The sequence below is a fragment of the Gadus chalcogrammus genome, chromosome 17 (assembly GCF_026213295.1).
Source record: "Gadus chalcogrammus isolate NIFS_2021 chromosome 17, NIFS_Gcha_1.0, whole genome shotgun sequence".
Lineage (NCBI taxonomy): Eukaryota > Metazoa > Chordata > Actinopteri > Gadiformes > Gadidae > Gadus > Gadus chalcogrammus.
In genome coordinates this window covers 14,020,465-14,044,935 of record NC_079428.1, presented here as the reverse complement: position 1 = coordinate 14,044,935, position 24,471 = coordinate 14,020,465, and the positions used below count along the sequence as shown (strand labels likewise).

Below are 24,471 nucleotides of genomic sequence, written 5' to 3'. Positions count from 1 at the left end.
CATATAATCAATACATGATTATATGATTGGATTGGATATATATATATATATTACAATAATATAAAAACAGGAAATAAAAAACAACAGGGAAATACACGCAAGCAAGCACAAGCAGATAGACACTCTGACCTGGAAAATAAATATGATTATTATTAATCAGCTTGTCCAGATTTCCATTATGCATTCAGAGCTGTAATATGCAGGTCATAAGTCTAACAATAATCTATAGAGATAATGAAATGGAAGGAAGGGGTAAGCACATATTTACATTGAGCCAAAGACACGGAGAGCAATCATTATTAATGGATACAATCCTCATAGTGGTTTGTTTAGGGCAGGCCATAAGCTTCTAACGGCCCCAATGGTTTCATGGCATGCCACTATTCCTTGACACATTCAATCCAATTAGATGTATCTACCCTTCAAACCAGCTGTTCTTCTTCTAAGATAAATGAAAGGATACAGCATGGACAAATAAAATGGCATTTGTATGGTAGAAATTACGTTCACTCGTTAGTAAGTCACTGGTCCTCTGTCTTTTATTACAGTAAGGACGCGCGTTGCAGTGTCAGAAACCCAACACTAGACGTCAGTAACGTCGAATATGAAACTGAATGACCTCACAAACATGGCGTCCCCCATAGTCAAGTTTGTTTCCGTTTCTAGAAAAGTGGGCTGTTATCTATTAAATTCTGTATTCATTGCTCATGCTGTGGCGGATGTCCCCAAAATGGATTCGCTCAGATCAGCAAAGGTAGAAAAGGATCCTTTACGTTTTATAAAACGTCCTTGCACGCTGTGTCGTTACGTACGTTACGGAAATTGTCAAAAAAAGTATAGCCAATAGCGATATCTTCGCAATACGCACATCTCTAGAACATGTGTTCATATTGAAACCCTTACGCAATACCGTCAGCGATTGCTCCTATGTTGCTCTACTTTCCCTAAACGTTGATGATAATGTATTGTTGTATCATGCACAGTGCATTATAGTTTATTCCTCTTCCTCTTGGTGTGTTGTTGTGGTACTTTGACAGGTGGAGTTTGCTGTCCAGATGACATGCGAGAGCTGTGCCAATCAGGTTCGTGACGCACTTGAGGGAAAACCAGGTAAGAAAGTTTAGACAGCTACCCCAGTATCGACTATATCTAGCCCCTGTTTCCATACTATACAGCCAGTGGTTATGTCCCCAATAATTGTCGTATCTAATCTACTGTTTTTGTCTTTCTGTCTGTGCGCGTGCCCGCAGGGGTGCAGTCGGTCAGCATAGACGTAAGGACGGAGCAGGTGCTGGTGGAGTCCACCCTGACCACTGCGGAGGTCCATGCTCTGATCGAGAGCACCGGGCGCCGCGCCGTGCTAAAGGGCATCGGAGGTTCTGAACCAGGTGAGCAACGATCCCTGTGTGTGTGTGTGTGTGTGTGTGTGTGTGTGTGTGTGTGTGTGTGTGTGTGTGTGTACACGTTGGTAAGGGACAGGGTGTGGTTCTGATTCGTTGAGAGCATGTGGATCTTCTCATCTTCTCATCGTCTCTCCCACGCGCCAAGACCTGGGGTCGGCTGTGGCCATGCTGTCCGGGGCGGGGTCCGTGCAGGGGGTGGTCCGCTTCCTCCAGCTGTCGGAGGAGCGCTGCCTGATCGACGGGACCCTGGACGGCCTGGCGCCCGGGCCCCACGGCCTGCACGTCCACACGCTGGGGGACCTCACCTCGGACTGCCTCAGGTAGGGTTCAACCTGAAGAAGTGTGCCCTGAATGCATTACATTGACATTCAGGGCATTTAGCAGACCCTTTTCTCCAAAGCGATTTACAATCAGTACATTTGTCAGAAGAAGGTGAAACTATTTATCGCTGTCGGTACAGTAAGGATGTTCATAGAACCAAGTGCAAAGCATTAATAGGATACGTTCACTCTTCTCCTGCCATTTATCTTGTTTCTCACACAATGTGAAACCGTTGATCTTGTTTGACGGCGAGAACAGCCACGTTGAGAGAACCTTTTCTCTCCGGACGTGTCGGCTGATGGTAGCGCGCGCGTGATGAACGGTCAAGACAAGCCATCGTCAGCCATTTTGGTGACATCCCATTTTCCTCACGCACACACTTTGTGTGTGTGTGTGTGTGTGTGTGTGTGTGTGTGTGTGTGTGTGTGTGTGTGTGTGTGTGTGTGTGTGTGTGTGTGTGTGTGTGTGTGTGTGTGTGTGTGTGTGTGTGTGTGTGTGAAGGCCGAAATAATTGCCTCCGCATGTTTTGATAGATGGAAAGAAAGCTAATTTGTTGTTGTCGTCGTCTTTTTTTCCGGCGTTGATGCAGCATTTTAAAAGTTAAACTTTTCACTTTGGCAGAAGGATGAAAACACAGTTGGAGCCAAAGGGGGAGGGGGTGTAGTGTGCAATGTGTGCACACTGAAAAAAAGCACTCTCCCCCATATATATTATACTATATTTTATTTTGGTTTGCTGTTGAGCGCTTCTCATGCAAGCAGTTGACTGTGTGTGTAATAACGTGTGAGTGTGAAAAGGGTTTCAACAGTCTGTAATTAACACTGATTGCTGCACTGGTTTAGCGGAATGCTACATAGTATGCAAAGTCCTGAATTTCTCGTTCGGGAGTAAAATATTGTTACCCTAGCCCCTAAACAAATGTAATTTGCACTGGTTATCATTGCTTGGCTAGCAAATAATTTGCTGTAGAGTTTTTCGGCTGTATATCTCTGTCAGAATCTTCTGTTCGACATGAAGGTCAGCTTTAGTTGTCTTTGTTCATCGAATACTTATAGAAATGCAATCATGTGTAGCTGGTGATTGCTGCCATTGACTATGAACATGGGTTCATCCGGTTGTGTTATTATATTTCCAGCTGTGGAGATCACTATAATCCTTATGGAAAACCCCATGGAGGACCAGAGGACTCGGAAAGGGTAAACACTGACTCAGAGCAGGTGAAATATGACCTGCACCCAACGTCGGGGGCGGTAATCCTTCCACTTCAGCTGCCTCTTACCTTCTTAAAAAGATTGGACAAAGATAAGTAACAAAAGAATGTCGAAACTCAGTTCAGCTGACCGATTGGGAGTGAATAAGTAAGACAATAACAGGCAACTGAAGCAGTGACTGGAGAGATGTGAATGTAACTTTATGCTGTACACGTGTGCTTTTTTTTAACTTGGTCCCCTTGTATGGTACAGCATGTAGGAGACCTGGGAAACGTGGTCGCCGGGCCCGACGGGAGAGCGTCGTTTAGACTTGACGATCGTCAAATAAAGGTCACACACACACATTTACAAGTGCACAAACACACACACACACACACACATAAAGGCATCAGACATATATTTGTCAGAGTTATTCTTAAGACTGTCTACCTAAGCTCTTTCTCCTTCAGAAAGATGAAAGCGCCTACCAGAGTGTTTCCAACGGGGGAAATGTATCTATTAGATCTAACATGAAACTTTGCCTTTGGGATTTATTTAAACAACACTCGATTGAAGGGGAATATAAACTATACTATTTTCCATAGTCTAAGGTTTGGACTATGAAAGGGTTTTGTGTTCACTGGGTCATTCTGCATACGTGGGCTTATTTTCAACCATGTTCTTGTTTTAAAAATATATATATATTTTGAACGTATAATAATCCCATTATTAGCCAGGCGCATATGCCACGTACATGAAACGCATCCATCACTCAGCCTTCTTGTAACATGTCCGGGGAAGACCTGTTTGCCAGGCCGACCCTGACCTGACCCTGTGTTTGTCGTGTTTCTTTTGAACCTCCGCCTCCATACTCACTTGGCTGCAGGTGTGGGACGTGATTGGTCGATCGTTGGTGGTGGACGCAGGAGAAGACGACCTGGGCTGTGGAGGACACGCCCTTTCCAGAGAAACAGGAAACTCTGGCGAAAGGTGGGTTTTGGGTGGGGGAGAAGCAGTACACACACGCACACAAAGACGCGCACGTGCACACACACTAGGGCTATAGCGATATGCGTATCGAAACCGAAATCGCGACACTCAAAACCACGAACCTGTCTCGCGGTGTGAGAAGGCAGAAGAGCGACACGCCCTTTCTAACTCTCATTATACTTACAGTCAAGATCCAGCCATGTGATATGAGCTGTTAGTGCCAGGGCTTCCGTTGTCCGGTGATAGAAAAATTAAATGTCAGACAAAATTGTATCTCTCTGGTCAGGTTGAAGTTAGCTAATAATCTGTTTAAATAATAGTCTGCGACGAGATGCCCTCGCTGTGAACGACATTTGTCTAGAGTGGGCCAAGCGCGAAAAAATAGCCTGTGTGATCCCTGTCTCTAGTGTTTTGTGTGCTTGACCGGCAGTTGGTCTGCTTAGAGGTCGGAATGAAGCTGCCACCGATTATTGAAAGGCTGGGTACTTTACTCTTATACACAACCGGACTTGTTAGTTTCTTCACTAGACTGACACGCACACACGCTCGCTCTCCTCGCTCGTCAACTCACTCGCTGACGTCAGACACACGCACACACTGCCATTCTCGCGCACACACATACGCTACTCGTAACACTATGCCTCATGTTTTCTCCCATCTATTTTAAAAGTTAGGCTATTAAACATGTTGCATTCTATACGGCCTGATTATGTCATTATTTAAGCTACATAGCCTAATAAGAAGCGATAATAGGATATTTGACTGAAAACTAAACCTATGCAGGTCACTTTGTGTGCACTTTAGTGCTACCAAACTATTCAAATTACTATTATTTATTTGACATTAATATTTTCAAATACGTAAGCCTAAACCACAAACTAGTTGAGGGTTTTTGCCTACCTGCAAGCATCCTCCAACTGCAATCTTTGGTTATTTATTTATTCATTTTGATATAGGCCTACTAATAATTGTAAAACAAAGACACACACACACACACGTACACACACACACACACGTACGCGTGCGTGTGTATGTTCCATCCTCTAAACTTCTCGCTAACGTTATTCTGATCTCAGGCTGGCGTGTGGGATCATCGCTCGCTCTGCGGGACTTTTCCAGAACGCCAAGCAGATCTGTGCATGTGACGGCGTGACGCTATGGGAGGAGCGGGACCGCCCCATCGCCGGGAAGGGGCGCCGCATGGAGACCCCCCCCGCCCACCTCTGAGACACTCATGCATCAGCACGCACTCATGGTTTAGTGTGTGTTGGTTGTTTATTTTTCGAGGCTTGTTTATGACTTGAGTAACTCAATCGACAATCGTTTCAATGATGATTTAAAAAAAATAAAAATTAAATGTCAAGCATCGATTGAGAACTCAGGTGGCACAGACCCTGACACTTACAGAAAAGCCAAAGATATGTGGCCTTATTTTTCTCTGGCTTTTTATTTTTATTTATTCCCTTGCTCTTATAATTTGACTCCCTTTTTGATTCCATGTTTATGACACATTTGGACCATGGTGTGGGATCAGTGAAGATGGAAGTGAATTTGTGTTCACATGTTTACACTAGCCTAACCAATAAGGCACTTGATAAAGTTGATTATATAAGTTTGTACATCTCCATTATGCTACTGAATATCGGGCATTTAATTCTAGCTTAAGATAGGTTTGATAATTATATTATTTACAATTAGAAATAACCTTTCCAATGTTTATAATATGAATACATGTGATGGCGCATTTTGTTTTTTTGTATGCCACAAAATAGTTTCTTCCATTGCTTTTTATCATGCACTCTGTTCTTAGCAGACATATATTGGGCTGTATTAGGTGTTATACAAATATTATTATGTAATTATTTAAATGTCTGTATGCCCCATTAGTCAAACTGCTGATATATTGTGGAATGCGCATTACACTATTTATTCGGTAAAAATGAAAATCTGGATTTATTTCAAAAATGTTGCCCTCTAATCAATCACCTATTGTAGAAAATGTTGTCAATCGTTGTTGTGCAAAGACCACGTAGTTGGTTAGTGATTTGACATTAAATCGTTCTATTTGAAATAAAAGTGGACTCTGTGTGACATGATCGCGTTACTATAATAAAACCCATCATATTGAATTCACTACAATAAAAACATCCAGCCCTGCCGCTCTAAAAATCCGCTCGGTGGTTCCAATCTTGTAAAAATCCAATCTGGAGAAATATGAATAGGTCTAGTTTCGAGCTATGCTGTTCTTATCACGATTTGCGATAAGACGTGAGGGGTGGAATGGAGTGGAAGAATGGGCATCCAGTGAAATGTCGCAGCCCTCCCTCTTTTCCCCTACAGCGCGGCGGACGAGCGCCTCACTAGCGGAAGCAGGCGCTACCATTTTGAAACACAGCACCGCTTAGGTAAGATGGTAGCATTTCTTTGGTCCCTTTCATTCTTCTCCAAAGCATTCTTAACCCATTTCATTGATATTTCAAGTTTACAATCAAATGTATTTGGTGTGTTATTTTAAGGTTACGATACAAGGGTGTTATATCTTGGTTTGAATCCCTCGGTTGTTGGCAGTCGGTGGATTCGTTCCGGTGGGGGAAATGTGATTGTCCGTCGTTACATTGTATTTGTTCCAGTCTTTGTGTAACCCGCATTGTAAAATTGTATCACTGTTTTGGTTTTTAAAATGGCGTTTTGTAGCTCGTTGTGATCGTTATCTTGGTTTATATGTTTGATAAACTTCAGATGTTCTCGTCGTTGGATTAACAAGCGAACCCATGCAGCACGTTTTGGCCATCATCATAAGGGGAAAACGTGTAAAAAAAAAAAAAAAACTGCGCTTCGTTCAGAAAAACAGCGAGGCCTAGTTCTGCATACACCTCCGTTATTTGAACACATTTCGTGTAATTTTGACCGTGTGTTTACAACGGTTTGGTGCTGCGTCATCAGGGCTTCGTCGCCCCCCGGGGATGCTTCAGACAGACCCCGTTTCACTGCATCAGCCATTTGTAAAAGCGACATGCTCCACCAAGTCACTAGCTGCTGGTTTTTAGCCAGTTCCCCTTTCCCCCATTCTAAACCAATCCCTTGGATTGCTGGAACATTCATTTTTTTTACTAACGGTAACCAGTCTCCATGATGAAAAAGACCAACTGTGTTTTTTTTTTAAACGGTTATCTGGTTTATAGCCCCAGCTATTCGCTTTAATACATTATGTTGACTAATGGAGGAAAATCCAGTGATTAGGAATTTGGGTTTGGGGAACCATAATACGGGGACCTTGGCCTGATCATATTTCACTTACACATAAGTGCATGACTCAATACCAACTGACATTTTGATACAAGAGTTTCCTAATAGGCCTGATGCATGATTGCATATTTCAGCTTATTCGCTTTGTTTGTATACCCAGATATTAGTTCTGAACATGTTTCCATTTCACTTTTCCCATTCAACTTGTCTTTTATATAATGATTGTTTTGGAGTTGAGACATTAATACTCACGTAGCTCAAACCCCTGCTTGCTATAACACTTTATTAGAATATAGACATAATCTATATTCTAATAACTAAGCAAGAGAGCAGCATTTGAATATGCCATTTAAGGCTGGTTGGTGGATTCAGCATTTTTTCGTGCAGAGGTCGAAGATTTATAGCTTTGTGAAGTTATGTTTAGCACCAGCTGACAGCCAATGGAAGAAATCAAGTAACACGTTGGACATCAGATGAGACGGGATGCTTGCCATGGCATAAATTAACTGGCTTGAGACATTCTCACTACACAATGGGAGCAAATCATGAGGTTTAAAGGAATAGTGTTGTTCTGGGGGTATAACATAAATGCCTGCAAAAACCAGTAGGAAACACGCACAGCATTTACATCTGCTTCTCACTTCTACTTGCTGCAGAGTTTTACTCTCAAAAACACTTCACTGATCCCAAACACATAGCCGTCTTTCTGTAATCCGTCAGATTAGCTGATTACTATCACTCTCTATCTCAGTAGGGGATATGAGTAGACTTCAGGTCTTAAGCCAAACAGCCACTAATGGGTTTCCCTTAAAAGGGAACCCTGCTATTTTGTAATAAGACGGGACAGAGTGTTGCGAAAATATTACCGCCTGCAAAAAACATTTCCACATAAGAGTTGGGACATCGGTTCCTGATACTAGTTCTCTATTGTTTGATTTTATACAAGTGACATCTAACTTCTCTAATTCAGCAGAATCATAGTTAATGTGGCAGACTTTTACTGCATGCTTATGGAGAAGTACTCTTAATAAATAAAAACATCAACGCACGACTGTTACCCAGTAACCATTCCCTGGGGCAGCTTGATTTCTAAAACTGTCAATGTAAATTAGCGTTTTGGTCTGGAAGGTGGGGAAATGTGTTATCCCCAGGGTTACTTTCTAATTGCATGGAAAAGTTTGAACACTTCATTAATCAGAAAGTATCACACTGCACCATTTTCGAACAAGCTGCCCTGTAATTACGTTATAAATTATTATTATCTATCCTTATAATTAAATGTGAACAATTCCTCAAATCTGCCTTTGCGCCTGGCCTCGCTCACCGCCTCCTTTCCTCTCCTCCCTCCCCAGAGCCATGGACAAGAGCAACACGGTGAAGCTCTTCGTGGGGAACCTAGCATTGGACACCACCCAGGAGGAGCTGTCGGCCATTTTCGAGTCCTACGGCCAGGTGGTGAGCTGCAGCGTACTGCGGCAGTTCGCCTTCGTGCACCTGCACGGCGATGGCTCGGCAGAGCGCGCCATCCGCGAGCTCAACGGCCGCGAGTTCCGCGGCCGCAACCTGGTGGTGGAGGAATCCCGCGGGCGGCCCCTCCACTCCACCAAGGTGTTTGTGGGCAACCTGAGCGGCATGTGCACCACGGAGGACCTCCAGGAGCTCTTCCAAACCTTCGGCAAGGTGCTGGAGTGCGACAAGGTCAAAGGTGAGCCTCAAACATCTGGGCAAAAGACGGGGGGCATCTCCACATATATGTTTTACCTTTTAATGGCCATAGTGAAGTAGTGAAATCATGTTTTGTTGCAATGGGTAAAAATGTGATTCATTCATTCATTCATCGGTTAAATACAAGTTGAAAAGCTAAGAAGCCCGGACATGACGTGTTTGAGGAATTGATGGTGGCTGGTCAACCCCGGTGGCACATTAGGACCGGCCACTGCGAGTGATCGCCCTACCATCGTGTAGGCGAACGTAGAGTCTATAAGTGTGTGCCCGTGGCATGCCGCTGTTGTCCTAACTGTTGTCCCTGCGCTCAATGACAGCCAGGCATTCCTCTTCCGCAGGCTACGCCTTTGTCCATATGGAGAACAAGGAGGACGCGCTGCAGGCCATCGAGGCCCTCCACGGCACCTCCTTCAAGGGCCGCCCGCTCTCCGTGGAGCTGTCCAAGGTGCAGCCCAGCAAGCAGACGCCCACCGGCAAGATCCCCTGCGTGAGCTGCGGCAAGCAGGGCCACTACGCCGGCGAGTGCCCCGCGGGCAAGTCCTCCCTGGAGCAGTACCAGAGCCAGGCTGCCGTGCTGGCGGCGGCGGCGGCGGCGGCGGCGGGGCTCCCGCTGCAGGTGCAGCAGAGCGTGCACAACTCGGTGTACAACACGTCCACCTTCGACCCCACCTACGCCGCGCTCACGGGCCTCACCACGGGCGCGCGCAGCGACGGCAACCCGGTGAACCAGGCGGTGTACGGCGCGCTCGCCAGCCAGGTGTACGGCGCCAACGTGGCCAACCAGCTCTACGGCACGGTGGCGGCCAACCAGGCGGCGCTGTCGTCGGGCGCCACCCAGATGTACAGCCAGATGGGCCACAACCTCTACGGCCAGGTGGCCAACCAGGCGGCGGCGCACGCCCACGCCTACAGCACGCCGGTCTACGCCCAGGCCATGGGCAACCACCCCGTGTACCTGACGGCCGGCCCCGGCCTGGAGATGCAGGCGGCCGTCAACCCGGCGTACACGGTCGCCCCGGCCATGTACGGCGGCGGCGGGCCGGCCTACGCCCACATCAGCGCCATGGGCGGGATGGGCGGCGGCGACCCCACCCAGGCCATCCTGGAGGCGGCCCGCCAGGCGCACTACTTCGCCCAGGGCCAGCACGTCCTGCACGACCACCAGGTGGCGGTGGCGGCGGCAGCTGCCGCCGCCAAGTCAGGCGAGCGGGACCGGAGCCCCCTGCGGCGCTCCATGCCTCTGCTGCCCGACCCGGTGATGAAGCCCTTCATGTACCAGAGGGCCAACAAGCCCCGGCGCCCGCTGCTGCCCACGCCGGCCGGCCGCGCCGCTGAGGAGGCTGCCGAGGCCGCCGAGGACCCCATGGCCAGGTAGGAAGCCCCCCCCCCCGCTCCTCCAACCCCGGGGTCGATCGGACCTAGCCGCCACTTCTAAACCCGTCTGCAGCCCTGCACCCTTTCGTCTCCTTTCCCCCACTGCTGGGGGGCCCTTGCCCTCCCGGCTCCCTCTAAAGCCCCCTGTGCCTCCTAGCCGCTGCCTCTGTGCGCCCCCCTCGCTGGTACCCTCCTCCGTCTCGTCCGTTCTCTTGAGAGCCGCAAAGGTTCTCTACTTTGTTTAAACTTCGTCTTCATTATCATCAGCGTTGTCGGCTTCCTTACCTTCTCTGTCCAGGCACACCCCCCCCCCCCCCCCGCCGCGACACACCAAACACCATGACCGCCATGCAGCCCTTACCTTACCTAAACCAGCCTCTCTCCTCTCTCCCCAACCCCTCACCCCCCCCTCCCTTCTCCTCCAACCTAACACCCCCCCCCCCCCCCCCCTTTTGCAACCACCCACCCCCCCCCCCTCCCCCCCAGGTACTACGCAGAGTACTACCAGCAGCTGCAGCAGTACCCACAGTTCCAGTACGCCTACCCGCCGCCCACGGGCGCCATGCAGGCGATGCCGGTGGGCGCCATGCCCCCGCAGCCCGTGGCCACGCTGGAAGCCCTCCGGCCCTCGGTGGTGCCCGTGGCCGGCATGGCCGCCGGGCCCAGGGTGTATGAGCCGCCGTTGCCGCCGCCGCCCCCCTCCGCCCCGCGCAAGGAGGCCGTCCTCCGTCGCCCCGAACTCTCCCTCCACGCCCCCGAGCCCCCCTACCGATAGTCCTTTGTTTTGGTTGTTGTTGATTTGTTTTTTTTTTGTTTTGTATTACGACGCACGTGCGCACGGACACACACACACACAAAAACCTACGCACACCTACAAGCACAGCTCCCTGTGGGGGGTGCCCCCCGTGCCCGTCCTTCTACTGCTTCCCCTCCCAACCCCCACCACCGCTCAACTGTACCACATACATACACACACACACGCACCTGTACACACCGCATTACACAACTCCCCGAAAACCTTTATCTGTTATTTCCTCCCTGAGCTTAAGCACCTCGTTATAGCTGTGTGTGTGGATGTGTGCACATCTGTTTGTGTGTGTGTGTGTGTGTGTGTGTGTGTGTGTGTGTCTCTGAAATAAGGTATTGGGGTTGGGGGTTGGGTTGTGAGCTGCCGTGGTACTGACCGCTAGGGTGCTGTGCAGAAAGGGACACGCACCCCGCCTTCCCCTGGCCTGCTCCGAGGGCATTAGTTATGTTTCACACTTCAACACAAAGTTGTGCCACTAACCTCACACACATGTGCCAGTATAGCAGCCAGCATAGCAGTCGTATCCTATCACATATGCCTTTTTATACACATGTGTATGCATCTATATAGATATATATCACACACTGTACATTGATCCTTTTTTTAAAAGCCAAAGCCTTTTTTTATGGATGCACTGAATTTTCGGCCGAAATACTTATATCTTGTCTTGTGTGTTCCAATGCTTTATTAGGTAGCCTATTAGGTTTGTATATATATTTTTTTATATATATACAAAATAACTCGGTGTTGGCCTCAACACCGGTAATACCGTATACCGCGGCAACCCTAAATGGTACATTGGCGTAATAATTTATTTCGGTGTTTCGGTTTTCGGCCTTGGTTTCCTCATTTTTGGTTTTCAGTTTCGGCCAAGAATATTCATTTCGGTGCATCCCTACCCTTTTTAGTTGTTTATCAATCAATCCACCGCCTCTCCTTTGCAAATGCACCAGGGCAGCTCGTACTGCTATTAATGAAAGAACAGCGACCCTGTCGGCCTTCTGTTAGGTTTCTCATCAGTTCACCACCCAGACCAGGGGCCGGGCTGTGGGGGGCTGAGGAGCACACCACTGTCTAGCGGGCGGGACCACGGTAGTAGTATTTGGCTTGAATGAATGCCGGGTTTCTGGTTCCCCCCGGGAGGCGAGTGAGTGAGTGAGTGAATGACAGCGAGAGATTGTCGTGTTGCACATGTTCAGAAGCTGTGATGATGATGACCCCGATCAACCACCCATCCCCCCCCTCTCCCTCCCCCTTGCAGCGCACAAAACTCACACACAAACCGCCTGGGAGACGAAGAACACAAAAACAAAGCACAGCTGACGTGTACTGTAATGTCTGTTGGATCTTTCCTCCTCAGCCTCCCCCCTGCCTCCCCCTCCCACACACTCGCTGTAACTAGGGCTCCCAAAAGACACTGGCTCCTCTCTCTCGCTCTCTTTCTCTCTCTATCCTTATCTCTTTCTCTACCTCTGACCATGACATTTTCAGCGGAGACAATAGCATTTTTTCCTTATCAATCTGGATGTTGATTCCTGGTTGTTACCAGTTAACATACCAGCTTTTTGCTCCTTAAAAGGTTTGCTGACAGTGCAGTGTAGTTGTCAAGACACACACCTGTGTGCTTGTGTATATAGTCTTTCAGTGTTTCATACAGAGGCCTTTTTTTTTACCAATGTGTTTATACCGTTCATATTGTTTACTGTTGATTTTTGTTTCCTCTTTTGCTTTGCTAGCATGTAATCCAAGTCAGCGTTTTTAACTGTAACAGCATGAACGGAGAATGAGTGGTTTACTAATAATCCCTTCATCTTCTTCTTCGCCGCCTGACTTCGTAACCCTAGCGACGAGGTTAACCATGTGCCTAACAGCTTTCTGATTTAAGTGCATTTAGTGGGGTTAATTCCCATAGTTTTTTAAGTGCTTTCAATATATTCCTTTTTAAATCGTGCATGGGTCCGAGGGGCCAAGTGTTAAAAGAACATTCATTAAAGAAAATAATGGACAGAGTGCCACTTTGAAGCATAGCAGTCACCAGAGGCTATGAGTAAAGCACAGTATGGAGCAGCCTGTAAAGGGGTTTTGTCGTGGCATTGTTTTTATATTTTTATCATACAAAACTGGGCCTCCTGCCTACTTTCTTTCTGTCGTCTTTTTAAAGAACATTGAAGGTGATGAGGCCTGTGGCATTAGTACCAATGAACAGAGAGAGAGATCGACCAGTGTCTTCTAGCAAGCCTAATTGTTACCCCCTTTTCCTATAGAGCAGGCCTTGAACAGAACAAATGGCATTTGTTAAGAAAATGGGTACCGTTTCTAAGGAAACAAATCAATCACAGAAAGAAGGTGCTGAGGGATCCTTTGCAAATGCCATTTGGCCCCTGGTCTGATTAACACAATACCCCCCCCCCCCCTTCCCCCCCGGGTCGCAGTTCTACCCCCAACCTCCTGTGGTTCGTAGTGGACTATTGCATCTCACAATGTAATCTCTCTGTTGTATTGTATGTATAGGTTTATATATACATATAAACATATATACACAAACGAACATACTTATTACATAATTCGTATAAATATATGGTTGCGAAATGTGTTGTTTGCCATGTCTTAGACCGTATTTCTTTTTTAGAGATTTTAATTTAGCCTTTTTTTTTAAGAAAAGTTTAAGAAGTAAAGAACTGGCATGCTTTTTATTGGACATATGTATGCTGTACTTGCCATTATAATAAAGAAGGTTTCGCTCACAACTGTGGTTAAAACAAAACAAAAAGGAAACGCAAAGCAGTACAAGGGTTTGGACGTTTCCCCATTCTTCCTGTTTACGTGTTTTCTTTCTTTACTTCCTGTTGCCCTTGTGGAAAGCGACCACCAGACCCACTTGACACAGTGGCAAGCCCCAGGGGGAGACAGGTGTAGACGCTGGCCCAGCTAAGGTCTCTATGGTCAGGGTAAGTCTGGGTTGGTGCTCCTTCCTCTCTCCAGCTTCTCTCCCGACTGTGTGCACGCCGCCTCCTCTGTCGCTGGACACCAGCCGTAGAACGCTTTTAGAGACCTCTCTTGTCGACCAATTGACCAGAACAACAACTACCACAACTGTTGTCCATTTTAATGTGGTTGCAGAGGTTTGGGGGACTTGGGTTATACGTGTACACACACACGCACACGAATGCGAGTGGTGAAACGCTGGGGAGAGGCACACAGATAGAATGGCGTGGGGCGCATTTTGATCTGTGGGGCAGCACCCGTGTCTGTTTTTTGGGGGGGGCGGGGGGGTATGTTGGGGTTCCAAGGGCTGTGCGTCTGGTCGGGTCTCCTCCTCCTTGCTTCACCAAAACCCTCTCCCCACCTTCCCCCTCCCCCTCACCGTGTCGTCTATGTCCACGCAACTGTAGAAGCCTGCATGTTTGATAACTGCTCTATTCTATATGTCGTTCCCCCCCCCCCCCCCCCCCCCCCACTCCAAAGAAAAACTTGCCTACTGACGGCAACGACTCTTGACTAACTAGTCTCTCAACACAACCAGGTCAACCCACCCAACCAACCAACCCCCCCCCCCCCTTCTCACCCACAACCACCAGCGCCATCTCTTTCTCTCCCTCTGTCTCTGCCCATGTGGACCTGGCGCTCGGGAGCGTCCGGGGGGCGTGGAAGCCTTTTTTTGTGCGAGACACCGTCTCGCCATCGGCAAGGTAAACCACCGCAACGACCTCCCACCCCGCCCCGTCCCACAAAAAAAAGATGATGCCACTACCCGCCCTTTACCTGCTGCTCCTCCCCCCCCCCCCCCCGACCCCACCCTCTTGGTTGTGCCTTGACCTGTCACGCCCTCCGCGTACCTGCCGTCCTCTTAAGCCCCGCCCTCTTGCGCCGCCACTTCCTGAGCAGGTGTCCGCCCCAGTGGAAGGGGGCTTTGGTTTGCATCTTCCTGTAAGGCAAGTAGTGGCCTGCCTCCCCGTGTGTGTGTGTGTGTGTGTGTGTGTGTGTGTGTGTGTGTGTGTGTGTGTGTGTGTGTGTGTGTGTGTGTGTGTGTGTGTGTGTGTGTGTGTGTGTGTGTGTGTGTGTGTGTGTGTGTGTGTGTGTGTGTGTGTGTGTGTGGTGTCTTTTGAAAAGCCGTGTCTGTGATCATGGCCCATGAGGACGTCCCGTTACGATCTCCTTGTTCCCTGGCCACTAGTGAGCCCCCTCTGCGCCGCATTCGCCGACCCCCCCCCCCCCCCCCCCTCCAGCCACTGCTGCCCACTTCCCTCTTCGATCCCCACCTCCCCTCAAAGCGCCCCAACCCCTGCTCCTTCCGCCGCCAGCAACGACGTGTCCACCGCCGCCACCGCCGTTAAACATGTTGGATCTGGGTTTACCCCCCCCCCCCCACACGCACACACCACTCCCCCGCAGAAACAATCACTGTGTGTGGTGTATGTGTAGTTTGGCACACCTCCTTGCCCGTGCCGAACACGCTAACCGTCCAGGCGGAGACTCTGGTGACGGATGGGTCGACTAGCTTCAAGCTAACGCTCGCTGAGCAATGTGCCGTTGCGCGGCTGTGGATGAAAAGGACCCGTGACCTTGCTCGCTCTCTCTCTCTCTCTGTGTTGTCGCTCGCATTTTCCCCATTCGACACAAGCTGAATCCTCCTGTGTGTGTGTGTTTTTAGTTTTCTTTCCAAAGGAATCATCTGTTTTTACCTGCGGGACCTTCCCTGCTTGGGTCCTTAGCAGACATGTGCTTGTAAGAAGACATTGGTTCTAACACGTACTACTGCTACTAGTAGTAGTAGTAGTATGTGGACGAAAATGTATGCACACCCACCCGCAGATCTAAAACGTCAGTGCGGTCAACTCAGTTGTCTGACCTTTTTGCTCTGACAGCTGCATGGCTGGGGGGGTGGGAGGGAGAGGGGGGGCTGGAGACAACTGAACACGGAGGGGACAACGGAGGAGCCTGGAGATGGGAGAGGAGGAACCCAGTGGTTGTGAGGTGAGTTGTTGTGTAGCGCTATCGAGGACCCCCAGCCCCTCCCACTATCCCCCCCCCACCACTTCTCTGTCACCGCCCTCCCTAGCTCAATCTTGGAGGACTGATGTCATCGCCCGAGTTTGCAAATGCCGATGGGTTGAAAATGAGGCATAGAAATGATACGGAAAATATCTAGTCGCATTATTCCTTACGTGACAGATATATTTCGTCCCATTTCCATTCCCCATTTTTGATGGTTTAATGGTGGTCTGTCTCCATATCGGACTGTCGAGTTCGGTGAAATAATCAAAAGGGGGAACTAAGGGAAGATGTCATTGAATGCAATGACACCCTATTATCAAATGTCCACCCAACTGAATTAATTCTGATCAACAATCCAGCCTTAATGGTGTCCTCCACGATCTACTAACGCCACCGCCACCACCGCGATTTTAACCCTCCATCACTCCCACCAACACCCCACACTTGTTCAGGCTTCCTGTGTATGTTTGCTCTTTGTGTTTGAGCTGATTGCAACCCTGCATTCACAAGCCCCAAATTAATTCACAGACGCCAACCGCAAGCAAAATGTTAGCTGTGTCAATTTGTTCGCAAATCATATTCAGAACGCATGCTCACCTGTACGTGCTGCTTACAACTCAACAGCTAAAGTGATGTTTCATTCTGTCCACTTGTGATGACGGCCACATGTGGAACACACTCTAAACATATTCACACCCAATGAATGCACCATTTTGCACAATTGAGACTGGGAACCATCAATGGCTTTAATCAGGAGTACAGCTTCGATTTAGGATCATCATACAATTTTGGTGGATTTTAATAATATATAAACAACCCTTAAACCAACCCCCCCTTGCATGTGATAAACTGCCGTACACCGTTATCTTTTTTCTGTGCGCTTCCCATAATGAACGTAAACCAATGGCTGAATACAGATAGCTGTACGCACGTAAACGGCATTGTATTAAATAAAACATTTTTGATGTTTGCTTTATAGAGCACTGAATATAATTATGATATCTTTAAGGAATGGGAAGGTCCACGATACGCTACTTTATTACACACAGGATAAGGTGATCGGGCAATGTATTATGCATGGCTTGATTGATAAACTCAATCCCAATTTCTTGTGGGACGTTTTTTCTTTCCTGTTTGCAAATAAATTATTTTTTCTACTCTAAAACTTGTCTGTTTCATTTTATCTATAATTTACTCATTGTTTTCATTCTCTATACAATTTACTTTTCTTTATTGTAGCAGAATCCACCTTAAACTAGCACAAAAATTGGTGATTCCATAAACCAATGGAAAAGGCATGATAATGCTTGTATCGAGTGGACGATATATCTAAGGACTTTTCAGATAAGAAACACCGGAGGCCTGCCGACCGTTGCCATTGAGTGACACTAACAGCAACAGGTGCATCGCAGAGGCTATAAAAACCCGCAGCCAAGAGAGGGGCGTGATGGAAGTACCCTCTGGCCAATGAGAAGCTTTTCTGCCCTGGCCATGAGAAATAGGCCCGCCCCGGTGCACCTTTTTGGGGTCAGAATCTGACACCCCGAGAGCGAGTTCCCATAAGTATTGGGGTGCGGTCACGTGTGCTACTTTTGACCAGGAAAGGAATACCGGCCAGCGTAGTTTTCTGGTAGTGGGAGCACCACCTCCGCACAGGCACCTCGCACCAGTGGAGACTGGTCTCAGCAGCACCTCACTCTCTCGCTCTCTCTCTCTCTCTCACTTGTAGTGTAGCGAGACCTCTCGTCCCAAGGAGGTAGTAACGGCCCACAGACAACCGCGCCGTTGTTTGTATTTGAAGACTTGTTTCACTATAAGCTAAGGGGGACGAACAAGTCCTAACAGAGGCGGCAAGATGACGGCTGTCGAAACCACAATGACTTACAACAGCTACGTGATTCACCAGGAAGAGGCCTACATGACCCAGGAGGAAGGCTGGGACAGAGACCTACTGCTGGACCCGGCCTGGGAGAAGCAGCAGAGGAAGGTAGGTTCGGTTTGGGAACGGCAGCTAGTGGCAAAGTTTACTTTTTACGCACGTCAACACAGGGTTTTCCCCGGCCCCAACACATGTGACAACCTTTCAAATATTAATTTGGCTATGTTGAGTCGGGCCAAATTTAGTAGCGACTCAATCAGTAGTGAATATTATATTTTGAGTCGTACATTGAAAGAAAATTGGGCTGAAACGAATGAGGCAATCGCCACTTTGTTTTGTCTGTTACCAGGCCAAAAGTGGTCTTAGCACCTGGCCCCTCCAGTCGTCCTGCTTGTAGCTGTGTGAGCAGATATTTTAGGTCGTGCAACTTTCTCAGTGTTGTCTTTCAGTTACCCCCAACTGCCTCGCGAAGGCTGTCTAAATATACCCTGGTCTTCGCCGCGGGAAACATCTGAATTTAAATACGCGCGCTCCTCAGTGCGCACGAGCCTCACCAAAGCGCGCCGCCAATAACGGCTGTATAGCCGCACAAAAGAGGTCCGCTTTTTTATGTTGTAAAATTAGGTGTGTTGAGAGAGAGAAGATCCGATTCAAGAGATGTTGGTCCCAACCCGTTGTACTAGCAGTTAGCTGGCTTTCCCTGCGAAGATTTTAGAAACAGGTGCGTTTAATGAGCCGTCCCAGCAATGAGGTATTAGAGCATGAGGTGACGTCTTCGCCACATAAACCTGAACACACACACACACACACACACACACACACACACACACACACACACACACACACACACACACACACACACACACACACACACAGTTAATATTGTTCCACCATTAAAGGTTTACTTGATAGACCCCCAAACGTACTTAATGTCATGTGACTTTTCAATAAGCAGAAATAGTTGCCAACAATATCCACCATAACTTATGACAGAATATATAAAGGCATTTAATATGTCTATTTATTAAATCCATTAATGTGTTAGATTGAAAGAATATATTTTTTTATCATTATCACAACCCACCCCCCCCCAAACACACACACTGACACAGGCACACCTATAGCGCTTAAGTCCTTTAGTTTGGTTTAAGACTGACAAGTCTGAGGAACACTAACAGATGGCGAGAGAGAGAGAGAGAGAGAGAGAGAGAGAGAGAGCTGGCAAGATATATAGCCTGGGTTGGTTTCACAGGCCCACAAATAAACGTCTTCCTATAAATACTTCTCAACCTGCCTCACTCCTCCCCGTCTTCCATAGTGTTTCTCTCTCTCTCTCTCTCTCTCTCTCTCTCTCTCTCTCTCTCTCTCTCTCTCTCTCTCTCTCTCTCTCTCTCTCTCCCTGTTGTTAATCCATCATTTCCCTTAACCATTCTTCCCTTTGGATTGTTTTTTGTGCACAATAATCAATTTAATGAAGCCTCACTCTTAGTTTTTTTGAGTTCATGTGTCAAGACAAGTATTAAGTAGGATTATATGAAGTATATTGAAACATACACACTCTACCCTTCCGCCTCTCTGGGGACCGGGTCACTGTACTCCCTTGCACTTCCTGGCACGTTAAACTCAGCTTAAGGAGGTGATATCAGCCCATAAGTATAGCTAGGACCTCATATTGTGGTGTAATGGATCTGGGAGCCACCCCAGCTGTTCTCTCACAGCACATCCCAGAGATTGCACCGGAATAAAATATACCCTCCTCATCAAACCCTTAAGGCGGTATTAGGCTAGTGTTTGTCAACGCACAACCATGTAGAATCTGATACGTCGAAGACATCAGAAATTGTGTGTGTGTGTGTGTGTGTGTGTGTGTGTATGTGTCCGCACATGCAGACATGTCCTGCAATTAGGCTAGCTGTTGACATCCATCACATGTTCATATCATCATATCACCATCGTATCAATATCGTATCAAAAGGAAGAACACCCTGACAAGAGTTTTCTTGAAGGTTGACTTGATTTTTTAAATGTTCTTCTTAAGGAAAACCAGAAGTTCATTTGTATCAGTTACATTACAAGTACATTTGGCAGCAAAGGAGGCGGCTCCGCATTCAAACCCACCTGGGATGCGGTGACCACGGCGATAAGAGGCTGTGAGGGGGCGTGGTCACCAAGGGCTCCATCAAAAGAGCTCTGGTTATTCACATCACTAGGCAACATAAAACACATGAGGTATAAAAAGTCTTGTGTGTGTGTCTTTGGTCTTTGTGTGTGTGTGTAGGGGCAGGGGGTCAAATTGTTATTATTTTTACACTAAGTGCTGAAGCTTAGCATGAGCTCTTCCTCCGCCTGGGAGCGGCCAGCCCACACAGATCACCCTCCCGCTCACTTTGGTGAATCCACACAGCGAGAAGCCCTAGCCTTCAACGTTGGCTGGATCGATAGTTCGCTCCCGTGGTATCCCAGGGAGACCCGCCATGAAGGGGATGAGTGGGAGCGGGAGCAGGCCCCTGTGTGGGGCTGTGTTTTTCTACACATCTTTCCAGTCACTGATCAGGCCGCCGTCGACTGTAAATAGTTATTCTCAGTGTTCGCCCCCTCGCGTCCTTAGTCTTCATTTGAAGACATTGCAAAAAGTTTTTCTTTTTAAAGGTGTGGGGGGGGGGGGGGGTGCCATTGAAGTCTTGACACTTTAACTGTGCATAGTCTGAGTGTTCAGCTGCTCCCTGGAAACCTGAATGACTGGCCTGGCTGGCTGGTGAAGCTTATGCTAGCGTTAGCCTATAAATACCCATTACACAGGGCTATCAACCGCCACCATGGTTCAATGGCTGGTGCTGTTTAACCACACAGGGGATGGGGGTGGGGGTGGGGGGGTGGGGGGTGAGGTCCGAGGGTCAACAGCGATGAAGCAAAGGCCGAGCCCCCCCCCCCCCGCTTCATCGAATTAAGCTGACGCTTCTTGTGGCCCAAGAAGTGTGAAATCGCTGTACCCGTGTGTCATATGCTCAAAGACCGTGTGGACGATCTGGTGAGATGCGTTAGGGTTTGCGTCGTCAAGCATAACGACCCCTGAAATAGGGAAGGCACAATAGATATTGTATATCGGTGTAAATACCCATATTCTAAAGCATTACATCACCTGTCACTGCATAGGCCTACACACATTTTAAGGACTAACGTCCTCAGAATGGCTAATTTTAGTGGTGATGTAATGATGATGCCAGAGAGCGCTAAACACCATTGATGTCTTGTGTCTTTTGTTATTATTCTTTCATTGGATTAGCTTTTATCCACTTTGCGCCGTCTCGTTTCTACTCGCTGTCTGGCTCTCCCAGATGGTGCCTGATAAACAAAGCGACACAAAGAGATTCATCTTCGTTACACACCCGCCGTTACAGCGTAATACGGTGGTAATGAGATAGCGGTGCATTCCGGCTGGGATGATGCCGTCTTCGTCGTACACCAAGGATAACATGAGATGTTGACGCAGGGCTGTAATCTCATTGGTCATGCCCTGATCTCGTTAAGGAGTTAGCAACTCCTCTGCCAGTAAGAGAGAAGTCCGCCAACTTTTCAGAGGAGATACCAGCTAGTTATTTTGGAGGTTTTTCTCACGATAATATGATTTATTATAATTTGCGTGTGACATACATATAGATTATTTAGAATAGCATTTGTGTTAACTATAAAATGCTTATTATAAAATAGAATCTTGGCCCCAACAGATAAAAGCTATAAATAGGTCTGATGAAAGTTCGGGTAACTCTAATTAAATATTGCCTCAAGGATAGAATGCAAGCTCTCTTGTTTTACTGTGTATAGTAGGGGAACAGGGTAGAAATGGATATGGCTGGGCGCCATATCCTAAATTGGTTGCCTTAGGGCTGGAGAGGACCCATGTCACCATATTTTTTTAAACTCTAACTATAATAGACACTCACTACCTGGAGACATAACAGTCACAGGCCAAGGCTAGTGCCAACAATCCCCCTTTACATTCAGGATGGCAGAGGACCGACACATTCTACCGCCCCATGCATGAACTCAACCAAAACGTAGAAATTGAAGTAATACAGATAAATTCATTAACTTGTTCATCAATCCCCAAATTCAAAAGGATGGGGGGGGGGTTGGGGGAGGCAATGGGAGCTGGGGGGTGTCCTCAGGGTGACATCTTGGTTTTGCACCCACAATTCACTCTGTCAGGGTCATGTGATTCCACTACCCGGTCCACCTCAGTGGTGTAGCCGGAGGCAGTGAGAGTCCACTTATTATTATTTTTATATGTGGATGGGAATAAATTAGGTTAAGAGCCAAGTTATTGTTCTTTTTCTAATTATAACAAAGTTGTACATAAAAGGTTGATTTGGCGTCAACCCAGATACAAATGGAATTACGATAACGAGCAGGGAATAATTCAGCTTCAAATGCGGAAAAAGGAAAACAGAAAATTAATTAATGAAATTACTGAAATGAACAAATAAACATTAACAGGATTAAATCGATCCTGGTGAAAATCAGTATTTTGAATTAAAAGAATGATGAAGTGTGATACAAATCCTAATCCAAATCTTGATACAAATGTGTTTTTATCCAATGCATTATTAACAAATTTGTTTGAGTCAAGTATAGATATTTTTTCTTATTATGACTTTAATTACTGAATTATACTGTATACCTGTAGGGTTTAACATGCATAGTGTGTGTGTGTGTTTAGGCATATGGGTGCTAGTGTGTGTGGGTTTGCGCGTGAGTGTGTATGTGTGTTTGCGTGTGTTAATGTGTGTTTCTGCGCGCACACGTAAGGGGAGAGGTGAGCGAGCCCGCAGTCAGATCAGATGGCAGTTGCTATTCCAGAAGCTGTGTCCATGTAGGGAGGGTTCTATAAACTGCTTTAGTATGGCGGAAAGCAGCCCTGCTGGGAGGCCACAGAGAGCCTGAGCAATATGTAATGCATGCGTGTGTGTGTGTGTGTGTGTGTGTGTATGTTTGTGCGCGCCTTTCCTAAAAAGCCCAGGAGAATTTGGTGTGATTCCGGAGCGTCTGCCAGCGTGACATTTACACGTTAACAACCAATGGTTACAAGCCAGTTTTCCCTTTTCCCCTTTCTCGAGTTTTGGCCCCTACAATCTCGGGACCTGGGGCCCTCACACTGTGGACCACCTGGCCTGAGAGTGTGTTACCTTAAGAGAGCTTAAAGTGGTGAGAAGTGGCGGGTCAAAGGTGTCTCACTCGGCACACTGCTTTAAAGGTAGATAGATAGATAGATGTATACAATATTGATTCCCGAAGGAAATTCTAAGTCAGAGTAGCTTGAAGACGTCAAACACAGCATACAGATACAACATAAATATGATGATCAAAAAAAATAAAATATCCACATGGATAATGTGGACGATAAGCTTCTCTTGGAGAATGTGTGTCAAATGGCACACGTGCAGTTTTCTTGTGTTATGGGGGAAATATTGAACATGCTTAAGTGCGTTTTAAACAGGACTGCATGTGTTGGAAAGATTGAGACGCAGCATGGTAGGTGGTTTTTAATGCCTCAAAGTGTCACAGACAGAAACACTATACGGCCGGGGGGTAAGAATCCGGAGAGGAGAAAGTAGAAACGTTGATTGATGGGCTGAAGGAGAGCGGCCATCTTGGACTTCGTTAAACCCCCTTATAGGTGTGAACCAAAATGGTTCCTTAACCCAGTGGCCTCTCTCTGCCTGTGAGGAGAGCGGTTGATTAGGAAGGCCTACTTTCGGAAGTCGGTCCGATTGAGTCATTGTGATGACCGTGGGACTAAACAACCATTCGTATAGGAGAAGCATACAAACCAGCTCTCATGCATGCCTTGATTAATAATAATAAATAAATTGAGAACTTTGCACAGTGTAATAGCATAAACATCAGCTGTTGCTGGTAAAAAAAACAATGTTTTTCCGTCATGAAACTGAGCACATGGGACTAAACGGTGACGCTAGTGATTGCGTAATGGGTATTTATAAATCTGAACCGCCGGAAGTCAGTGCTTAGCAACGGGCCTAATGAGACAGACAGTCTCCTGTGATGCCATGCTCTGATCTAAATTTCAGGTGCATAATGTCGAAATCGCATAATGCCGAAATCAGAAAGCACTTTGAAAAGGTGCCAACCACATTTATTTGATTTAATGCCCTGTACATGAATGGATATATATTTTGTATTTTACACTTGAAACTTAGCCAATTTGCAAGCTGTGTGATGAACATGCTGTCCCAATCAAAGAGGAAGTTGCCGTTTGTAGAATTTGTAGAAACATTGTTCTAGTCATAGGGTTATAATTAGTTGCATTGTCAATAGCAATGAAAGGAACAACGTTGTTTTTCCAAAAACACATTTTATTGTGTGAAATCTGTAAGAAGAGAGAGACAGGGAAAAAATCGAAGTTTCAGAATACTTGCAAAAAGTCGACATCTGACCACTTTGATTTAAGGTTACTGACAATGTTGTGCTGCTTTTTTTAATTGGGGAAATGTATTCTGGGTGACTGGGGAGGGGGGGGGCGGG

At 47.1% G+C, this 24,471-nt stretch overlaps 3 protein-coding genes across 5 annotated transcripts in view; all 3 read left to right on the top strand.

Annotated features, from left to right (window-relative positions):
* Positions 1-628: 628 nt before the first annotated feature.
* On the top strand, positions 629-5,994 carry LOC130369895 (copper chaperone for superoxide dismutase-like). 2 transcript variants are annotated; one of them, XM_056575497.1, is made up of 8 exons: positions 629-754; positions 1,038-1,110; positions 1,251-1,388; positions 1,549-1,723; positions 2,860-2,920; positions 3,188-3,265; positions 3,801-3,904; positions 4,981-5,991. In XM_056575497.1, exons 1-8 carry the CDS (start codon positions 629-631, stop codon positions 5,129-5,131), a joined length of 906 nt encoding a protein of 301 aa, XP_056431472.1. In that variant the 3' UTR covers positions 5,132-5,991. The 2 variants fall into 2 exon arrangements, with proteins under 2 accessions (XP_056431472.1, XP_056431473.1); XM_056575498.1 differs by having other exon boundaries at positions 636-754; positions 2,860-2,941; positions 4,981-5,994.
* Positions 5,995-6,126: 132 nt separating this feature from the next.
* rbm14b (RNA binding motif protein 14b) lies at positions 6,127-14,284 on the top strand. Of its 2 annotated transcripts, none has more exons than XM_056575486.1 (4): positions 6,127-6,309; positions 8,503-8,855; positions 9,214-10,246; positions 10,736-14,284. In XM_056575486.1, the coding sequence occupies exons 2-4, from the start codon at positions 8,507-8,509 to the stop codon at positions 11,022-11,024; spliced, it is 1,671 nt and encodes a 556-aa protein (XP_056431461.1). In that variant the 5' UTR covers positions 6,127-6,309; positions 8,503-8,506; the 3' UTR covers positions 11,025-14,284. The 2 variants fall into 2 exon arrangements, with proteins under 2 accessions (XP_056431461.1, XP_056431460.1); XM_056575485.1 differs by having other exon boundaries at positions 9,193-10,246.
* A 3,344-nt stretch (positions 14,285-17,628) lies between these two features.
* actn3b (actinin alpha 3b) overlaps positions 17,629-24,471 on the top strand; it is a 28,676-nt gene continuing 21,833 nt past the window's right edge. The window contains exon 1 of the mRNA XM_056575483.1: positions 17,629-18,039. Coding sequence (XP_056431458.1) covers positions 17,908-18,039 — 132 coding nt within the window. The 5' untranslated portion in view covers positions 17,629-17,907. The remainder of the gene's footprint in view (positions 18,040-24,471) is intronic.